The sequence below is a fragment of the Pseudochaenichthys georgianus genome, chromosome 21, assembly GCF_902827115.2.
Source record: "Pseudochaenichthys georgianus chromosome 21, fPseGeo1.2, whole genome shotgun sequence".
Classification (NCBI taxonomy): domain Eukaryota; kingdom Metazoa; phylum Chordata; class Actinopteri; order Perciformes; family Channichthyidae; genus Pseudochaenichthys; species Pseudochaenichthys georgianus.
This window is the reverse complement of record NC_047523.1, coordinates 19,970,023-19,990,022: the sequence shown is the minus strand read 5'-3', so window position 1 is coordinate 19,990,022 and position 20,000 is coordinate 19,970,023. Positions and strand designations below refer to the sequence as shown.

The 20,000-nt window shown below is 40.7% G+C and overlaps 1 protein-coding gene across 1 annotated transcript in view; it reads right to left on the bottom strand.

Moving 5' to 3' along the window:
• Nucleotides 1-20,000, bottom strand: part of LOC117467096 (E3 ubiquitin-protein ligase SH3RF3-like) — a 138,444-nt gene that overhangs the window by 35,846 nt on the left and 82,598 nt on the right. The window contains 2 exon segments of the mRNA XM_034110689.2: nt 1,532-1,627; nt 5,967-6,242. Of these exon segments, the coding sequence (XP_033966580.1) occupies nt 1,532-1,627; nt 5,967-6,242 (372 nt within the window).

The following is a 20,000-nucleotide window of genomic DNA, read 5'->3' as shown; positions in this document are numbered from 1 at the left end:
AGCTCCCACTGCGTACACACACACACACACACACACACACACACACACACACACACACACACACACACACACACACACACACACACACACACACACACACACACACACACACACACACACACACACACACACACACACACACACACACACACACACACACACACACACACACACACACACACACACACACACACACACACACACACACACACACACACACACACGACATGCCCTAGTAACCCCTGCTGTGTCAGAGTGATGGAGAGCTCTAAATAATTGATGCATCTCTATCTAATAGTAGACACAGTGTGTCTGTCTGTGTTTGTCCCTGCCTTTCACAGCCTTCTGTACGGCTTAATAGTCATCACCTAAGAGAGCCGTTTGGACAAATAGCTAATTTCAGCGACATGATTGGGTAGCCAGTCCAAACCCGTTCAGGCTGTCATCCCAGGGAGAGAGATGGTGTGTGTTGAGAGGGCAGCATGAAGAAAGGATGGCTAAACAGAAAAGAGAAGCTTGATTGTAGGGATGTTGCTATCAAAGGAAAATAATGCTTGCAGCATGAAGAAGTCATCCCATTAGTGTCTCTCTTTAATCTCTACGTAAATGAATTTCTCTAAGCCACAGTACATGAATACACAAGACATGTACATTGGGTCTTATTGCTTTGCAAACATGCATCTGTTTTGAATATGTCATCGTTTGTTTACAACAGGGACACAAGATAATTAGCTCACACTCAATTTTGTGGTGATGAAATTAAAAGAGACAGCTTACAGAAAACGTAAGGAAGCACACTTTCTTTCCAGTTTCTACCAACTGCTTATTTACTACGGCTTAAAAGCCTTAAATTCGATGCAGAGCAAATTGTGCATGTTTTTTTTTTCAGTAGCACAGGGATTAAAAGTAAACTATATTTCACTCTTGACAGGCATGGCACTACGAACGACGGTAAAATGTTTCGGGTGATGGGGGTTTTATCCGTTTACTGAGAGGAAATCCCTTAAAAAAAAACTCCAGCTCTGCCTGGTTTTAAACAGCATTTATAACGCAATTTATATTCCAGGGGAAATGTTAATATTTGGTAGGGCATTTCTTTAGATAGGTGGACAAACATAGAAAACACAACATCACATCCTCATACTGAAACATCATGTGGAACCTCAATGAAGACAAACATGCAATCTCCATGTTTAAAGGAGGAACATAAAGTTTATCTTAATATCCATCTTTCTTTTGTGAACCGCAAAAACTGCACTTACTTAGTTTTTGTACATTTTGAATGGATATTAGCAACATACTGGGAATATTTCCAGTCATACAAACAAAACATTGACATTGTTTCTTGTCGAAGTACACAGCATATACTTTCAACCAAGAAAGAAAATGTTCTCTTCATTTAAAAAGTAGCATTATGATAAATGAAAATACTGTACTGAAGGTGTTGTGCTGTTGCTTTTACAGCTATTGCTGAAATAACCTGATATGTAAGTGTTTTGTGTGTGTTTCTGTGTAATGTCTGTGGGTTTACCTCCACATAGAGAATGGGGAAGATGCCAATCTTGTCTCCCAGCATGCCTTCTGCCCAGTTCTCGTCCACTCGCCTGATTACTGTCAGTACCTCATCCTGGAGAGAGAGGAAATGAGTATTGAGACTACACACATTGTAGGTCCACCACATGTGTTCAAATCCATTTGTATTATAATAAAGTAAAGAAAAGGATAAATAAAGAAAGAAATGCGGCTTTCTGTCTTCATCACTTAAAAAACACTTTATTTATCAGAAACTGGCCAAAACAAAGCATCTCAAACTCTTTGTGAGTGGATGTTTGTGTCTTCTGAAATTGTCTATTGAATCCTTACACGGTTTGAAAAAAACGTTCATCACCATTTTGTATGTCCATCTGTTGGATTGCTTAACTCAGGAATGATGGCGAATGGTGTTTTGCAAGTTGTAGCTCATTGACTACAAATCGTGCGTGGATATGTTTTTAGATTGATAGGCAGATACTGGTTTCACTTCATTTCAATTGCCTTCATTTTTATCTTATAATGTTTTCAGCAATATCCGACACACATGGAAACATATTATGTTCTTCATTCAACCCCACCACACACTTCCTTTCCCCTCAGTTGCTCTTCTACTCCCATGCACATGCAGGTCTTGGCTACACCATTAGGGAAGGCAGTGATAATGCTGGTAAATGACTGTTGTGTATTAATCATACTGAGAAATGGTCTCTCGCATGACAAAACAATATCACAGACACTGGTTTCTGCATGACATCTCACACAGCGCACCCCAGGGACACTCGTGTCTGTGTGAGTGTATGTCTTTGTGTAATCTTCAATCATGAACCTGACGATTAGATTAGCCCTAAAACTCAGAATGATGTGAACTCTGAAATTCTCGTCATTATCCGTTAATCAGGATGTAAAGCAGAGTGAGTTTGCAACAAGTTATCTATGCTTTGCATTACTGTGATTAGTCCTACAGCACCTACAGTGAAGTGTACTGTACGCTGTAATGTAGTAATCTTCTTCCCTCCACAAACACACAATTACAGGGCAGAGACAGAGAGAGTGTTCAGTCCTCAAACAAATGAGTCTGTGTAACAGCAGGAACAAATGATAAGCTCTTAGGAACAGAAACATATCAGAATACAAATAACTTTTTTACACCAAACCCAACCTGCATACATACTTTTAAAAAGACTGACAGGTGAATTCACAAAGAAAGGATTACAGCCGGTGATCTTGCCTTGGCATGACACACCTTATAAATGCTCTTCAGTTACCTCCATCTCCCTGAAGACTGTATTTGCAATGAGGCTCAATTTGGCGTCAAGTGTAGACCTACATATCAGCTCATTTACCCATGCATAAAGCACAAGAGCACCAAGGAAAGCACTAAGGGGGGTATTTTAATCTTTGCTCGTGCCCTAGAAAACGACACAGTACCGTCATGTCTAATGTGTGCAGGGTAACTGCTGCAGAAAAAGCTGTAGAATCCTTTTGTGAATTTGCCCCTGAGTATCTTCTCTGATCTAATCCATCCCTTTGAAACTATCATTTGTTTGATACCGTGTGAAATGATTTTGAACCTACTCTAAACTGATCCATAGAAAACCTTCCCCAAATCCAACATGTACACATTATTTTTTTTTTAAATAGGAAGACATCTATATCAAAAGGGACCTGAAGACCTGAAGATACACCTGAAGATAGAGCCATCAACTTGGGCTGAAGTCGAATAGTCCATTTAGCTTAGGAACCTTCCTAAAGGAGTGAAATGACCCGGAAGTCCCTCAGTGGCAGCCATGATAAGTGCCGTTCGAATTCTCTAGAATGATGAGAATGATAGGAAAGGAGGTTTCAAACTTCCTTTATAACCTCCTTTAGATTAGGAACCACTGGACCTCCCTAACCGACAGGAGAAGCGAAAATGCTGCCCCACAATGCCTTGCAGCCACAGCATTTGCCGTCACTCAACAGTCGGCCGTTCACGGAAACAACCGATTATGACCGAGAAATGATATCATGAAAGTTACGGTGCTTATTAAGCATTTTAAAACTTAGGTGGTAAGCTTTGTTTTGAACGTTCATCAGTATTATAATCAAAAAGAGAAATATGAACGTTAGTTTTTACTGAAATGATCAAATAAAGTCAACATTTCAGTCTTTTCGCTGTGTGGGGTTTGTTCAACTTTTAAAAGATGTTTGAATGGTGATATACACAGTGATAGATGTTAAGGACTAATGTTTATAATAAATACATCTGTATTGATTTTAAGATCTTTAGTTCATACAATCATACGTATTGGGATCATTTGTATTAATGTGAACCGGAGGGAGAGGGTGACGAGCAGAAGTTTCACTTTCCTTTTTTATTTCAATTCCAACTTTGGTCATGAAGAATATGTTTCTCCGTTGTCCACGTTCATAAAGCAAAGCAGCAGCATCAGAGCACGGTGCAGAGTCTCTAGATGAGTTTACAGTAGTCCCTCGTTCTTATTAAACATCCATGTTGTAGTCCGCTGTATAGAAAACTGTAGTTTCCATAGTTTCCCCACAGCAGCAGACGCACACAATGACGTCCGCTGGCGCATCATAAACACGTCGGATAGTGAAAGTGCATTCGGATTCTCTAAAGTACCGCAGTCTCTTCTCCTAAGTCCTTTTGAATTCTCCTATCCACTATCCCTTAACCCCGTGACGTTTCACTCAGAGGTCAAGGAATAGATGATAGGGTTAGAACTTAGGAGCTGATTTTTAAACTATTCGACTGCAGCCTTGAACAGGTGCAGGAGAGACACTGTGCTTGTTAATGAGCAGAGCATGCCGCTGTGCTAATTAACAAGCAGCCTTGGTCAGAAAAAGCAGACATAAGGTATGTGCCTACTTTCTTGCACTTTCCAGTTGTCACTTTACATCTCTCGGGTGATGATGACGCACTAAAACCCCACAAGACCAAAAGGATACATGAAGATAAATAGATGCAGGTTCCTGCATTTAGAGAAAAATATACTTATTATTAATACTGGCAACCAGAACAAACATTGCTTTGCTTCACTTAAATGGAAATTCGACCAGGGTTGGTGGAATTAGTTTGTAGGTCAGCATGACATAATAAAAACTCACCGTCAATGGCACAACATAATGTATTACTCAACAAGTGACAATCTAAAGTGTCCTACTAGATGGAGAGGATAGGTTTGTTTGTTTCATGTTGTTGAATATTTTTTTTCCAAACTCATTGCAAAAAGAAAAATCCAATCATTTTAATGAGCATACATCTTAGATGCCAGAATCTATATTCCAAGAATACTAGAGTACATTTAAAAATGTTTCAGTCAAAGCCCCATGATTAGAGTAACTATCAGTAATTAAAAAAGTATTTTTAGGCAGCAACTGCTACTCTTTGTCAACTCCAACCTCATATCAGACCCACTGACTTGCAGAGCTTTTCATGCATCATTTGATGTCATAACATCAATGATAAATTGGTAAGGCAAAGGCAAAACTAAAAGTACCAACTCATTTCTTGTCCAGAAATATGCAAGCCTTTGTGACTTTAACAGAAAAACAAAAAAGTGTGAAGAAGCTCATCAGCCATACTGCACTTGACAATGACACACACATTACCACTTTACATCAAACAAACACACAAATGGCTATGGCAGTGAAAAGTAATGTTTCTTTTATGCAGCAATTTTCTTTTCCTGTACTGTGTGTGCGATATCAGGACTGACATGATCTTCTATGATGACAACAAAAGGGTTTGGGGCTACAACATATTTTAACAGTTTCTATTGACCGAAAATACATTACAACTTGACTAACAAAACATGATTGGGTTGACTAAATATATTTTTTAAACTAACAAGGTAATCTGACTCAAGACATAAAGTGAGACAAAATTAAACATCTGACAACATGAACCAAATCAGAAATAGAAATGTGAACAAAAGGTTACCAAGTTGCTCTGGTTAACAGTCTGAGAGCCAATCTAAAGGGGCTAGGCAGCAGTAATACATTATTAGAGTCCTACAAAGATTCCCCTGCTTTAAAACCACAGATTAGAGATGCGCTTTTCCTGTTGTTGTAAATTCAGCCATTTCACTAATCTCCGTCCACTGATTCATCCATATTTCACATTATTACCCCTGCAAAGAAGGTTATGTTTGTGGATTGTTTGTTTGTTTTTCAGCAGAAACTAATGGCCTGTGGTTCAAGAAACTTTGTGCAAGGGTGTAGCATGGGCCAAGGGTAAATTAAATTTATTTTGGAGCATACACCCATTATTTTTCACTTATGGGGAAGGCCATGGCTGGCGGAGGTCTGCACACTCGAAGTGCCATTCGAATATTTGTTTCATATAAAAGTGGAGTGTGTGTGTGTGTGTGTGTGTGTGTGTGTGTGTGTGTGTGTGTGTGTGTGTGTGTGTGTGTGTGTGTGTGTGTTACCTTGCTGAAGGCCAGACAGTCTTTATCCTGGTCTTTATCTTTGACCTCAAAGTCGTACAGTGCTTTGCCCTGGGGTGGAGTTTGGCTCAGGGGACGCAGCAACTGGATGTAACTAGCGGGCAAGAAACCATGGCAACTGTTGAGCTCGCCATGGTACCAGTTGTCATCCACCTTGCGTCGCAGGATGATGATGTCACCCTTGGAGAATTGGAGATCGCCTGGTTCCTTTCCTTCATACGAGTAAAGGGCTTTACCGCAGGGCAGCGCTGGGATACTCTGAAAAACAGAGAGACGTACACTTACTGTACAAGCAATTACATATATCAAAACACCGCAGCGAACATATCCCTATGTTTAGGAGCACCAAGATGTTCTTTGTAGTGTTATCTCTATCCGTTTATTGTCCGACAGTCAGATTAAGGTCTGCATTTTAATAAACCTTGATCTATCTGTTCCACCTACAATTTCTACAAGTAATATAAATGCTAAATGGACTTTCAGAGTGGTCACAACATTCTCATAAAGTAAAATAAAGCACATAAACATTTCTATACCAAAACATTTCCATATTCTACAACTTCTTTCTACTTTTAGTGAGAAATACAGGATATGTATCTCTTTAGGTTTCTTTAAATCCTTTGAATGAAAAGATCTGATATGGAAAAAAATATTTCACTGGGCAAAGACCATAACTTGTGTGAGGCAACTGTGTCTAATGGGTTAAATGGTTTTGACCTATTGGAGCGTCAGTGGTGCATGGGCAAGATATGGATCCCTGTAGTGTTAGTGTTGTAGTGTGATAAATACACAAATTCCCCATAACCTCTGTGAGCTTATAACACCAGCCCAAAAGGAAAGGAACACTCACATGCTGCAGATTCAGACTCTCTGTACTGTATGTCTCTGTGCAGAGCAGATGAGCAGATTACTTATATTCACTTAGGTTTCCCTACCAGGAAATCTTCTCCAGCAGCTACTGGACAGACAGCACTGCTCTTTCTCTAACAGACTGAAACTGGACCGATACACAACATATCTCCTTCCAACAGAAATAACCCTCTAGCACAGCTCACCTCTGCCCTTTTTTAACCAGATTCAACTCTGAACTTTAACCCTGCAAGTTGTATATATTGTGGTCACACTACCTCATTGCATCTAAATAAGTGACTACACTACACAGTTTAATAATCTAGTTATATAGTTTACTATGTTTAAAAAATGTTTTAACACTACAGGTTGGTCTATTATAGCATATAATATAGACATGCGTCTTTCCACTGTTGGTCCTGTTTATTTATGTTTATTTTATTATTTTCTACTTTCAACCAATCTGCAATGGCTTTTTAACATGCTGCTATGACAAAACAATGTCCCAATGTGTGATCAAAAAACCACATCTACCCTAATTAAATCTCCATTAACCCCAAAGAAAGTTCTTCTGTGGTGCACTTCTACTTCAGCTGTATTTGTACTTAAAGTCTTTCACAGAGCAATTGTATGTGCATTGTGAGAATTAAAAGCATTGCTGGAAGGTAAAGGATCCCACTGTGTTGAAAGATGCCAGATATACACCTGGCAAACCTTGGGGCTGTTCTTTTCCTAAATTCACTGTGAACAGTAGTTTAATTATATTCTTTCTATTTAGGAGCTGTGTGTCTTTTGTGCCACCATGTCTGGAACAAATCATTTTTAAGTCTGTTATGTAACAATATAACATATGTTGTATGGGTCTATTTGCATTGCTTTCTTCTCTTTACACTTTTATGTTTGTGCCATACGTTGAAAGAGATAAAAATGAGGCAGTGACTTCTGAAGTGATCAGTAAATTAATACAAGGAGAAATAAAGCCTGGGGGCAAACTGGTTTTGAAACAGCGCAATACAGGGAAAAATCCAATATGTTGCAAACTGTTGGCCCTGGAGACAAATTTGGAAAGCATGGGTAAGTGCTCTGAGTTTCGTTTTATTCCCCGGCAGCATGTGACATATGACTGGTTATTAAAATGTTTGCCAGGTAATTGCCGCTGCCACCTTGGGCCAAACACAGTCATTTTGAAAATGCCAGAGCGCTGTGATCCATTACTCCGCAGAGTTGCATCAAAATCAGGTTTGCGGTGCTTTATCACATGTCAAGGACAGACACATACACACATTGACTTATTTACCCCGCACAAAATGATGTTTTAGTGAAGCCCGGCCAGTGTAGAAAATGATGGAAATGTTCTTCATATCATAGATATAACTTCATGTAAAATATATTTGAACAACAAGGGCAGGGTTATTTTCACTTTCACTGTTAGCTGTTAACTTCTTAACATAATCTGTCCAATCACAGCATAGCAGCATAACTATTTGGTTACAAGTTACATAAAAAAAATCCTGTTTTTGGCAAGCACATCTTTTTGCAATTTTCAAATTGCACTCAATGATATTATATGCTAAACTGTCTTAGCTTCTCTGTATTAAAGGTCACCTATCATGCTATTTTTAGGCAATAGCATAGGTCACTGATATATACAAATATACAAAAATATACACTATGAAGTGTTTTGCTCAAAATACCAAACAGATCACCCATTCTAGCCATGCCTCATATCCCTCTATTTCACTTCCTGTTTCACAAGTGCTGATTTTGGGTATAAAGCTATATAAAAAAAAAAGAATTGATAAAAAAAAGGAGGGGGCTGAGCTCATGCGGACCCGGCTGCTACTGTCTAAACGAAATACTGCCGTGATGAAACGCCATATCATGGATTATCAAGGATTATTTCTGAAACAGTATGGAGCTTAAAGGCTGTCTCTCTTGCCGGTTACACCACAAGGTGAGTTCCTTTTTTTCTCCTGCTTCTTCACACACATGCTCTCCAGTACAGGTTAGCTCTGAGTGTTAGCGATGCTAATGTACAGGATGTAAACACCGACCATATTACGTCCAAAACAGTCGGGCATTGTTTCTGATAGCAACTTTCTGATAGGTACGGAGGAAAAGAGAGAGGGTTTTATTTTCTGACGCTGCGTGAGTTCCCTGACACACCGGGGACATATATTTATGTATAAAAGACATCAAAAAGTGCATTTTGCATGATAGGTCCCCTTTAAAGAAAAACAGTCTGAAATGCAAACTAAAATAAATAAATAAATAAAATACTTGGTTTTAAAGACGAACATTCTAAAATTCAAACACGAATAATTGAACATATTCTTGTCTTTAATAAATAAATAAGAAAAAGAAAATTGTGGTTTTAAAGAAAAATAATCTTAACACAAATAAAAAAAGAAAACAAAGTCATTTAAAAGGGATTCTCATGGGCTGATCATAAAACATTTCTCTACTTTTAAATAATTAAACATTAATAAAATGTTCAAATTATTTTAAATAATTGATATTCAGCTTTCTTGCTTCCTGTGTGCTTCTGCTGCTCGTCAGTATACGATATATCGTCTGTCTCTCAGCTCTGTCTCTCAGAAATGAGCATTTGGAGTGCAGACTGTGTGAGTCATCCAAACTGATCACATCACATCACATGGCCACTCAACCTGCTACAGGAGCTGCATCCATCATTATTAGAAAAAAGGGTTCTGTACTCTCATCAATCATGATGTCCTTTTTCCAGAAAAATAAGTTTGCTTGTACCGAAAGCTCTCCTGCCATCAGTGCCATGTCTTTTCTCATTGGCTGTCCAGAGGCGAAATGCAATTGCAATAATTGTTTGGGGATTTCCTGTGACAGCCGTAGTGTCCACCTTCAGTTGCACTTGTAAACTCAATCTGAGCACCGTTGATGAATCAGAAACGAGCACTGATTGCCATTAGCAGCTCCGCCAACCCACGCCAGGTGTTGGTGTGGACAAAGCCTGTCAGGCAGTAACTGAGCAGAGTGGGAGTCAATTAGGAATTCAATTGTATCAATGTCACTATATAAGATGTGGTGAGATAGGAGGTTTTCTTGTATGAGGCCCGAATTGACAAGCTAATATAGTTGTTTAACCTTTAGATGACACAAAAGCTACATTTCTATACACCCAGTGACACAGCGATATCTATCATCACACCTATATTCACATTCCCCAGCACACACACCCAAACAAACAACACCTCAGCGTTCGGCACACACTTAATATACTGAACAGGTATTTGAAGGAGACGGGTATTAAAAAGGGAGTTTATCTTAAAGACGATCCAGGAAAACAAACAGCAGTGTGTAACAGAGGAATGCATACAAGAGAAAACAGCTTTTCTTCTTCCCGGAGAAGGTGTTGACTATGCACACACACACACACACACACACACACACACACACACACACACACACACACACACACACACACACACACACACACACACACACACACACACACACACACACACACACACACACACACACACACACACACACACACACACACACACACACACACACACACACACACACACACACACACACACACACACACACACACACACACACACACACACACACACACACACACACACACACACACACACACACACACACACACACACACTCTCTCTCTCTCTTTTTAGACACTCGCTTACAGGCTGATTCTCCCCAGACGCTACGCTGAAGAGAACAGCCCAAGGCTCCACGGCATGACTGTTGAGATCAGTGGTGATGCAACATAAAGAAACGCACAGAGACACACACACTTACACACACAAACAACTGAAAATACACAGAACGTGCTGCTGTGACTAATGCTACTATCAAATACTATTTCTACAGTAATCACTCGTATAGTGACAACAATTAACAAGTCAACAAGTTCACAATTATCCAGAAACACAAACACATTTAACACAAAAGGTGTATCTTCTCCACCAGCTTTAACGTACACACTCCCACACCGACACAGATCAATACACCGACACAGATCCTTTTGGTGTCTATATACGCTGGGATCCGGAGTCATGGATGATCCTGCGGTCCTGTGTCCTGGATCGCGAGCCCTGGATCGCGAGTCGTGGCTGTGGTCCTGGATCATCGGTCCTGGATGGATATCCTCGTGGATTCATCTTCCTATTATACACACATGCATTTCCAAACATTTGGACTACCTATGTTGCAAATGTATTATCTTTTCAATTTACACACGGCATCTATTGCACGTCTGTCCGTCCTGGGAGAGGGATCCCTCCTCTGTTGCTCTCCCTGAGGTTTCTCCCATTTTTCCCTTTAAACTGGGTTTTCTTCGGAAGTTTTTCCTTGTACGATGTGAGGGTCTAAGGACAGAGGGTGTCGTATTGTCATACTGATATTCTGTACACACTGTGAAGACCACTGAGACAAATGCAACATTTGTGATATTGGGCTATATAAATAAACATTGATTGATTGAATACTGAGGATGGATGCATTTCCAGCTTTTCAACATCTGGCTAGAATTAGTCTCCAACCCTCTAAAATATGTTTTTCTTTGAAGCTTCCTTGAGCTGGCATAGCACATTTCTCCAAAATCCATTAGCTGACCATAAGGTCATTGTTGAACATTTAAAACCCTGACTGTGCTGCTGTAATAGCCTGAATTATTCTGGTTTCAGGCTTTCCACAAGATTTTGACACCAGCAGGGATTTGCTCTCATTAATCCACATCGAGAGGTCAGGCACTAATGTCGGGTAAAAAGGCCAAAGTCATTGTTCCAATTCATCCCAGAGGTGTCGGAGACGAGGTATTTGTGCTGTCAAGTTCTTTCAATCTGTACAAAAACATTTCTTTGTGGACCCGACTTTATGCAAAGGGTCATTAACAGGATGAAAGCAACTGCTGCCCCAAAGGAAGAAAGACAGCGAAAAGAGGAAAGGAAAAACAGAGGTGAAGCAGCACATATAAGAGAGAATAATACAAATCTGCAGCAAAGAAAGAAAGAGTGACCGACAGCAGAGAAGCAAACGGTCTGTGGTTCCATCCGCGATAACCTGCTGTCATATAAATTACATTCATATACTAAGAATTTGTTACCCGAATTACTTTGTGGTGAGAAATGTAATTGCTGTCTGGATTATGTTCACAGGCTTCATTTTTATGTGACATAAAGTGGATAGCTGTTTTTCTTCCCTCTCCCAATAATTCCCCCTTTGTTCCTCTCCCCCCAGGCCAGCAGACTGGGGGGCCCTCCTGGAGGCTGCTGGGGGGCTCCATCAGGTAACTGCTTGCTGGGTCTGATGCTCCACTTTGGGGGGGAGGAGGTGGAGCAGCTGGAGCGAGGGGCAGGTGACTCTCTCTATAAACTGAGCCAGGGGGCAAGAGGGCCAAACTTTTGGAAAAGATCCCACCTGAATCTAAACAGCGGGCCAATTTCATTTTTTGATGTTGTATAACTCCGGTTATTTCTGACGATACAAAATCCATCACAAGAGCGCTGTCACTGGAGGCATGTAAGACACAATCATGTGAAAATCAGCACAGCTAAGTTCTCCTCTGACTCATTTATTTTTAAACCCAAAAATCTTTCTGTGCACCAATACTGACATCACTGCCTGCCAAACGTTCACATGAACTAATGACAAGCTTTGAATGAAAACACTTCTTTAGGTTACCATTAATTCATTCCTGCACTTTAAGTCAAGTGTTGGCTCTTCAGATAAAATAAAAACAATTAGACACCATAAGACCTTGAATGTAAGGGAAACCACTTAAAATATGTAAAGATGTGAACAATGAATGTATATTTTCACTTTATTTTCTCTTCTCTTCCCTTGACTTTCTCCCTCTATTGCCGAGGCACTTCAGTGACTATGGCAGTGCTGGTCTCTTTATAGCGTTGTAAAAACATGACTCTATAAATGTTCAGGCAAGTTATCTTATGGACGTCATGTTTGAAAAAGACCCAGAGTCACTCTTAAGTTCACTCTGAACACTTGCCAGGAGCTGGTAGATGTATGTAACACTTCCTCTGCCGCTATAACCGGCCTGCTCTCGTCTATCCCACATGCTCCACTGACATCCAACATCTAGTTTCAGGCGGCCTGTGGAACTGCCAGTCAGCTGTTCCTAAAGCTGACTTCATCTCTGGCTACGCTTCCCTGCAATCTCTGGATTTCCTTGCTCTCACTGAGACCTGGATTACTCCATTCAACACATCCACCCCAGCAGCTCTCTCCACAGCATATTCCTTCTCCCATACACCCAGACCCACTGGCAGAGGAGGTGGCACTGGTCTCCTGCTCTCTCCCAAATGGAGCTTTTCCCTCTTCGAGCTACCTAACTTCGCTCCTTCCACCTTTGAATTCCATGCCGTTACAGTAACCCATCCTATACAATTAACCATTGTTGTTCTCTACCGTCCACCAGGCGCCTTGGGGGACTTCTTGGAGGAATTGGATAGTCTCCTCTCACACATCCCTGAAACTGGCCCTCCCGCTGTACTTCTCGGAGACTTCAACCTCCAGACGGGGAAGATAGACGAACTAACATCTCTGTTAACCGCCTTTGCTTTCTCACTGTCTCCGTCCCCACCAACTCATAAAGCTGGCAATGTCCTTGATCTCATATTCTCAAGGAACTGCGCCAATTCTAACCTCTCTGTAAACCCGCTCCACACATCTGATCACTTCTTCATTTCATTCTCTCTACCCTTTTCCAAACATAACAAACGAATCTCTTCTCATCCTGCACCTGTCCGCCGTAACCTCCGTTCCCTCTCCCCCTCTACCTTTGCCTCATCGGTGCTCTCAGCCCTCCCTTCCTCTAACTCGTTCCAACTCCTGCCTCCAAACTCTGCTGCGGAAACTCTCCTCTCTACTCTCTCTTCCTCTCTGGACTCTCTCTGTCCTCTCACATCTCGGCAGGCTCGTCAGTCCCCTCCTGCTCCCTGGCTAAATGACGCACTGTGTGCTAATAGAACCGTCCTTAGGGCAGCAGAGCGGAAATGGTGGAAATCCAAACACCGCGACGACCTCCTAACCTATCAGGCTCTCCTCTCCTCTTTCTCTGCTTCGATCTCTCAGGCAAAAAGCACTTTCTTTCAAGATAAGATCCAATCTTCCTATTCCAATCCTAAAAAACTATTTTCCATCTTCTCCACCCTCTTGGACCCCCCCCAAAGCCCCTCCCCACTCCTCCCTTCTGTCAAGCGACTTTGTTAACCACTTTGAAATAAAGGTTGATGATATTCGCTCTTCTTTTTCTGACTCACCTTTACTCACCGATGGGTCACCAGACCCTCCTTCCACCCGCACACTAACCTCCTTTTCCCCTCTCTCGCCAAGTGAGGTTCTTACCCTCATTACCTCTGCCCGCCCTACCACCTGTCCTCTGGACCCTATCCCTTCAAACCTCCTTCAGACTATCGCTCCTGATATTCTACCGTTTCTCACCCATTTCATCAACACTTCTCTAACTTCTGGTCACTTTCCAAACAGTCTCAAGGAGGCAAGAGTAAACCCTCTCCTAAAGAAACCCACTCTCAACCCGTCTGATGTTATAAACTACAGGCCTGTCTCTCTACTCCCGTTCCTGTCTAAAACACTTGAATGTGCTGTCTTTAAACAACTCTCCTGTTATCTCCATCAGAACAACCTTCTGGATCCGCACCAGTCTTGTTGCAAGGCAGGCCACTCCACAGAAACTGCTGTCACTGATGAACTGCACACTGCAAAAGCAGCCTCCCTCTCCTCTGTCATCATCCTGTTGGACCTGTCTGCTGCATTCGACACGGTAAACCATCAGATCCTCCTTCGCACTCTCCAAGAACTTGGAGTTTCAGGCTCTGCACTTTCCCTCCTCACCTCATACCTCAAAGACCGTACCTACAGGGTAATTTGGAGAGGGTCCGAGTCCGACCCTTGTCAATTAACTACAGGGGTCCCTCAGGGCTCTGTTCTTGGTCCCCTCCTCTTCTCCCTGTACACAAACTCGCTCGGACCTGTCATTAGCCCGCATGGTTTTTCATACCACTGCTACACTGACGACACCCTATTAATTCTGTCCTTTCCCCGCTCAGAGACCCAGGTCGTCGCACGCATCTCTGCTTGTTTAGCTGACATCTCTCAGTGGATGTCCGCTCATCATCTCAAGCTCAACCTTGACAAAACTGAACTGCTTTTCCTTCCGGGAAAAGATTGTCCCACTCTTGACCTGACTATCAACATCGGCACCTCTGTTGTTTCCCCGACTCAGACTGTAAGGAATCTGGGTGTGATCCTAGATAACAACCTGTCCTTCACTGCAAACATCGCTGCTACAACCCGTTGTTGCAGATACACGCTCTACAACATCAGGAAGATACGTCCCCAGCTGACCCAGAAAGCGACGCAGGTTCTGGTCCAGGCTCTCGTCACCTCACGCCTAGACTACTGCAACTCCCTCCTGGCTGGTCTACCTGCATGTGCCATCCGACCTCTGCAGCTCATCCAGAATGCAGCGGCTCGTCTGGTCTTAAACCTTCCTAAATTCTCCCACACCACGCCGCTCCTCCGCTCCCTTCATTGGCTTCCGGTAACTGCTAGAATTCACTTCAAGACACTGGCCCTTCCTACATCCAGGACATGGTTAAACTGTACACCCGAGCGCGTGCTCTACGCTCTGCATCAGCCAAACGACTCGCTGCACCCTCGCTGCGAGGGGGACCCAAGTTCCCATCAGCAAAAACACGTGGGTTTGCTATCCTGGCTCCAAAATGGTGGAATGAGCTCCCCATTGACATCAGGACAGCAGAAAGCTTACACACCTTCCGGCGCAGACTGAAAACTCATCTCTTTCGACTCCACCTCGAGCGATAGAATTACTAACAAAGAACTGCTAACAGAGCACTTATATACTAATAAAGGACTGGCTTATCTAAAGCCAGTTGAGTAGCACTTGAAATACTTGGCTCTATGAAACCTGATGTACTTGTAAGTCGCTTTGGATAAAAGCGTCAGCTAAATGCAATGTAAAGAATAAACCTCCAACATGAACACATACTGCATAAGGATGTAATAGATCTGTAGACATTTGAATGTCTAAACATACTATACACATACACACAGTTGTTTATACTGTGTAAATATAGCCACGCTCTTCAAATAGTAATGTAATAAATGCAATTATGATTTGTATAATTGAATAATAAATAAATACTGTGGATATACAATTTGAGATATATTTTAATACCTCTTCTTGAATATTTTCTTTTTGTTGCAGAGTAGGGTAAACAAATCTCCTCGGAAATCCCCCTGATATAATTGCATTCTGCATACACAACACAATCTACGTTTTCAGCTTTAATCTAACTCTGTACAGCATGAACATCCAGGAAAACTGCTTTACCAATCAACAGCATGTAAGGACTTAAATACAAAGCTGGGACATTTAAAAAGTATCGGTTTCAATTTGTTCCACTGTTTTTACCGGCTGTGTTAAATAAGCATCATCATTCTATCACAAATGAATGATGGAAATGAGAGCACAATTACTCATCTCGTAGTCTAGACACACACTTTGATTATCCAGATTGGGTGCCGCTGAAGCAATAATCAAATTTGCCTGAACGTTTTAAAATCCATCAGTGAAGCATGTACACATGTAAACATGCGCTTTTTCTGACAACCCTCTCCTTTTTTTGGTTTAAATTGTATTAAACTCACCAATATCCTCATGCCATGCTGCCACCATAGTTAGAAGAGACGTTATTCTATAGAGAAAAGTCATCTCATCATTGTATGTGTTAGAAATGGTGTGAACTGCACAGAGCTGGCCAGGATTGTCGTATTCTGCATGTGTGAAGAGGATTTCTCACTGTCGTACCTGTCAATGGCACACTGTTATCATCAACCAAAAACACACACACACACACACACACACACACACACACACACACACACACACACACACACACACACACACACACACACACACACACACACACACACACACACACACACACACACACACACACACACACACACACACACACACACACACACACACACACACACACACACACACACACACACACACACACACACACACACACACACACACACAGGGGCTTTATGGATTGACATGTTGGTACCTGAGAATCAGTAGTGATAGCTAAATGGATACTTTTGGGGTAAATTATGATACAAATAGAATGACAAGAAGCCACACAAGATAACATCATAATACAATCCATCAAACATTTGCTAAATTATTATTTGAATCACAAGCTATTTAAATAAGATAAATCTCCTAAACTCCCCAACCTTAACAACATCCCTACCCTACCTGATATTATTAATGTGACTAATGTTATTCATTATTATTAATTTGAACATTGAACTGTAAAAGATTGAGACTATTACCTGATTAGGAAATGTGTATTGGAGTAATGAATTTGTTTAGAGGTTGGGTCTTCTTCTCATAAACTTCTACACAATCAGCATCTTATCAGCATCTTTAGGATATGTAACAAAACATACTTTTCAGGCACATATTGATAGATAGATATGCACATACACCTTTATAATAGGATTAGAGACTGTATGCTACACACTCACATACAAGCTGAACTTATGATAAATCAATGACCAACAGTCACCTTTAGCTCTGTGTAGGTAGGCGTTAACAAGAAGCGGTTTCTTCTGCTAGATTGGCTGAAACATCACGCGGCGATCTATTATACCAGACAGCATCAAGAAACAGAAACCCTAGGAGTACATTTGTATCACTGCTATTAACATTTTGACTAACGCTGCATGCACCAGCAGAAGACCCATGAGGCCAATATTGATACTTATAATAGAAAAGCCTATGAAACAATTGTTCATACTTTGACCATTTAATACTGATGTCATTAGGGATTCAAATTGAGACTATGTTGATAGCGACATCATAACAAAGTTAAGTGAATGAACAGTCATGTAAGACTGAAAAAGAGCCTACAAAATATATTTAAAGTGGAAGAGTAATAATAATAATAATATTAATATAATAAAGATGTTTTTGCACTTCAATGAAATAGAAAATATATAAAGATATGTAAATGTTTTCTTTGCTTTGTTACAACTTTCCAAAATTATTTTGTTTAGTTCTACATTCAGGCACCTGCCACTTTAATACACTGAAGTGAACTGAACATCTCAAGTTAGCCTTTAACATTTATTATACACTTTATTATAATAAGCCACTTTGTGCCTATTGTAAAGTAGCAGTTGTCAAGTAGCATCATTTATTTTGAGCAATTTACATTTTGAACAGGCTTTAACGGTGGACAGCAGCCTGGCCTCTCTTGTTTCAGTGATGACATTGCTTTTTTTATGTTGTTAAATGTCATTTCATTGTCATCAGCACAAACTTTCTTCGACATATTAATAGCTTCTCCTGAGGACTCATTCAACTAATGTGTCTCAGTTTGAATAAATCAACCTGAATGTGTAAATACTTATAGCATTATATATAAAAACACAACATTGGCTCTAATAAGTACTTTAAGTTAACTTGACATCTCTGTAGCTGAGACCATTTTGCACATTGGGAAGAATAAATGTTACCCACGAGAGGCAGAATCCTTATGTAGAAAATCCACTTTGGCCCCTAATATAAAGACCAAAGCTATGAAGCACTGATTTATTTACTTTTATTACTTCACCTATACCTTTTATTACCTTTATTACTTAAAGACAGTCGTTTTAATGTGACTCAAAGGACGTACAAATTCCATTATGCAGTTTATCACAAATGCAGGTAGAAAATATTTGACAAATGCTGGTCCATTAACATATTTAAGTGCTGTTTGAAAATATAGGCTACACTTTTACAGTAGTCTCATGTCTGCTCTGACTTTTCTATAATCTGGAAACAGCCGCAATTCCGTCTGATACATGCTAAAGACCTGGAAGACATTATTCAACATCTAAAATCCTCCTCCTATAGCCTCGATATTATTCCGACAGGATTTTTCAAAACTGTTTTTCCCTGCATGGCCTCAGATATACTACACATAGTAAACAACTCTCTTCAATCAGGTGTATTTCCACAGGCCCTGAAAACTGCAGTAATTAAACCACTCCTAAAAAAGCATAACTTAGACCCAACCGTAATGAATAATTACAGGCCAAATTGATTGAAAAAGTTGTTTTTCAACAGTTGAGTCATTTCATGTTTTTAAATGACGGTTTTGATGTGTTTCAGTCGGGCTTTAGAACTAACCACAGCACTGAAACTGCACTTGTAAAGGTCTTATCTGACATTCATTTAAACACAGACAGTGGCAGAATATCAGTTTTAGTATTATTAGATCTCAGCGCTGCCTTTGATACTGTTGACCACAACATACTGCAAGACCGTCTAGAAAACTGGGTGGGAGTTTCAGCAACAGCTCTAAATTGGTTTAGTACCTACTTAAAGGACAGAAAATACTTTGTCTCAATAGGCAACTACACATCAACTTTGACAAATATGTCATGCGGGGTTCCTCAAGGCTCCATCTTAGGACCTTTGCTTTTTAATATTTATATGCTACCTCTGGCTGAAATTATTAAAAAGAGCGATCTAAGCTATCACATCTATGCAGACGACACCCAGATTTATTTTAAAATCACACCAGGAGACTATTCTCTGATTAGAACACTGAGCAAGTGCATTGAGCACATCACTGACTGGATGACTCAGAACTTTCTACAACTGAACAAACAAAATACAGAGATCATTTTTGGAGCAAAGAAAGACCGATTAAAAGTAATCGCAGAGCTTCAGTCGGCAGACTACAAAACCACTAATAAAGCCAGAAATCTAGGTGTAATGATGGACTCAGACCTGCATTTCAACAGCAACATTACAACAGTCATTAGGTCTGCTTATTAGCACCTCAAGAATATATCGAGGATTACAAAACTAATGTCGCAACAGGACTTAGAAAAGCTTGCCCATGGGCTCACCAGAGCCAAACAATCCATCAGAAAACTGCAGCTGATTCAGAACGCTGCTGCACATGTCCTCACTAACACTAAAAGAGTGGATCACATCAGTCCGGTTCTGAAATCTCTACATTGGCTTCCAGTCGGCCAAAGAATTGATTTTAAAGTACTATTGCTAGTTTTTTAAATCATTACAGG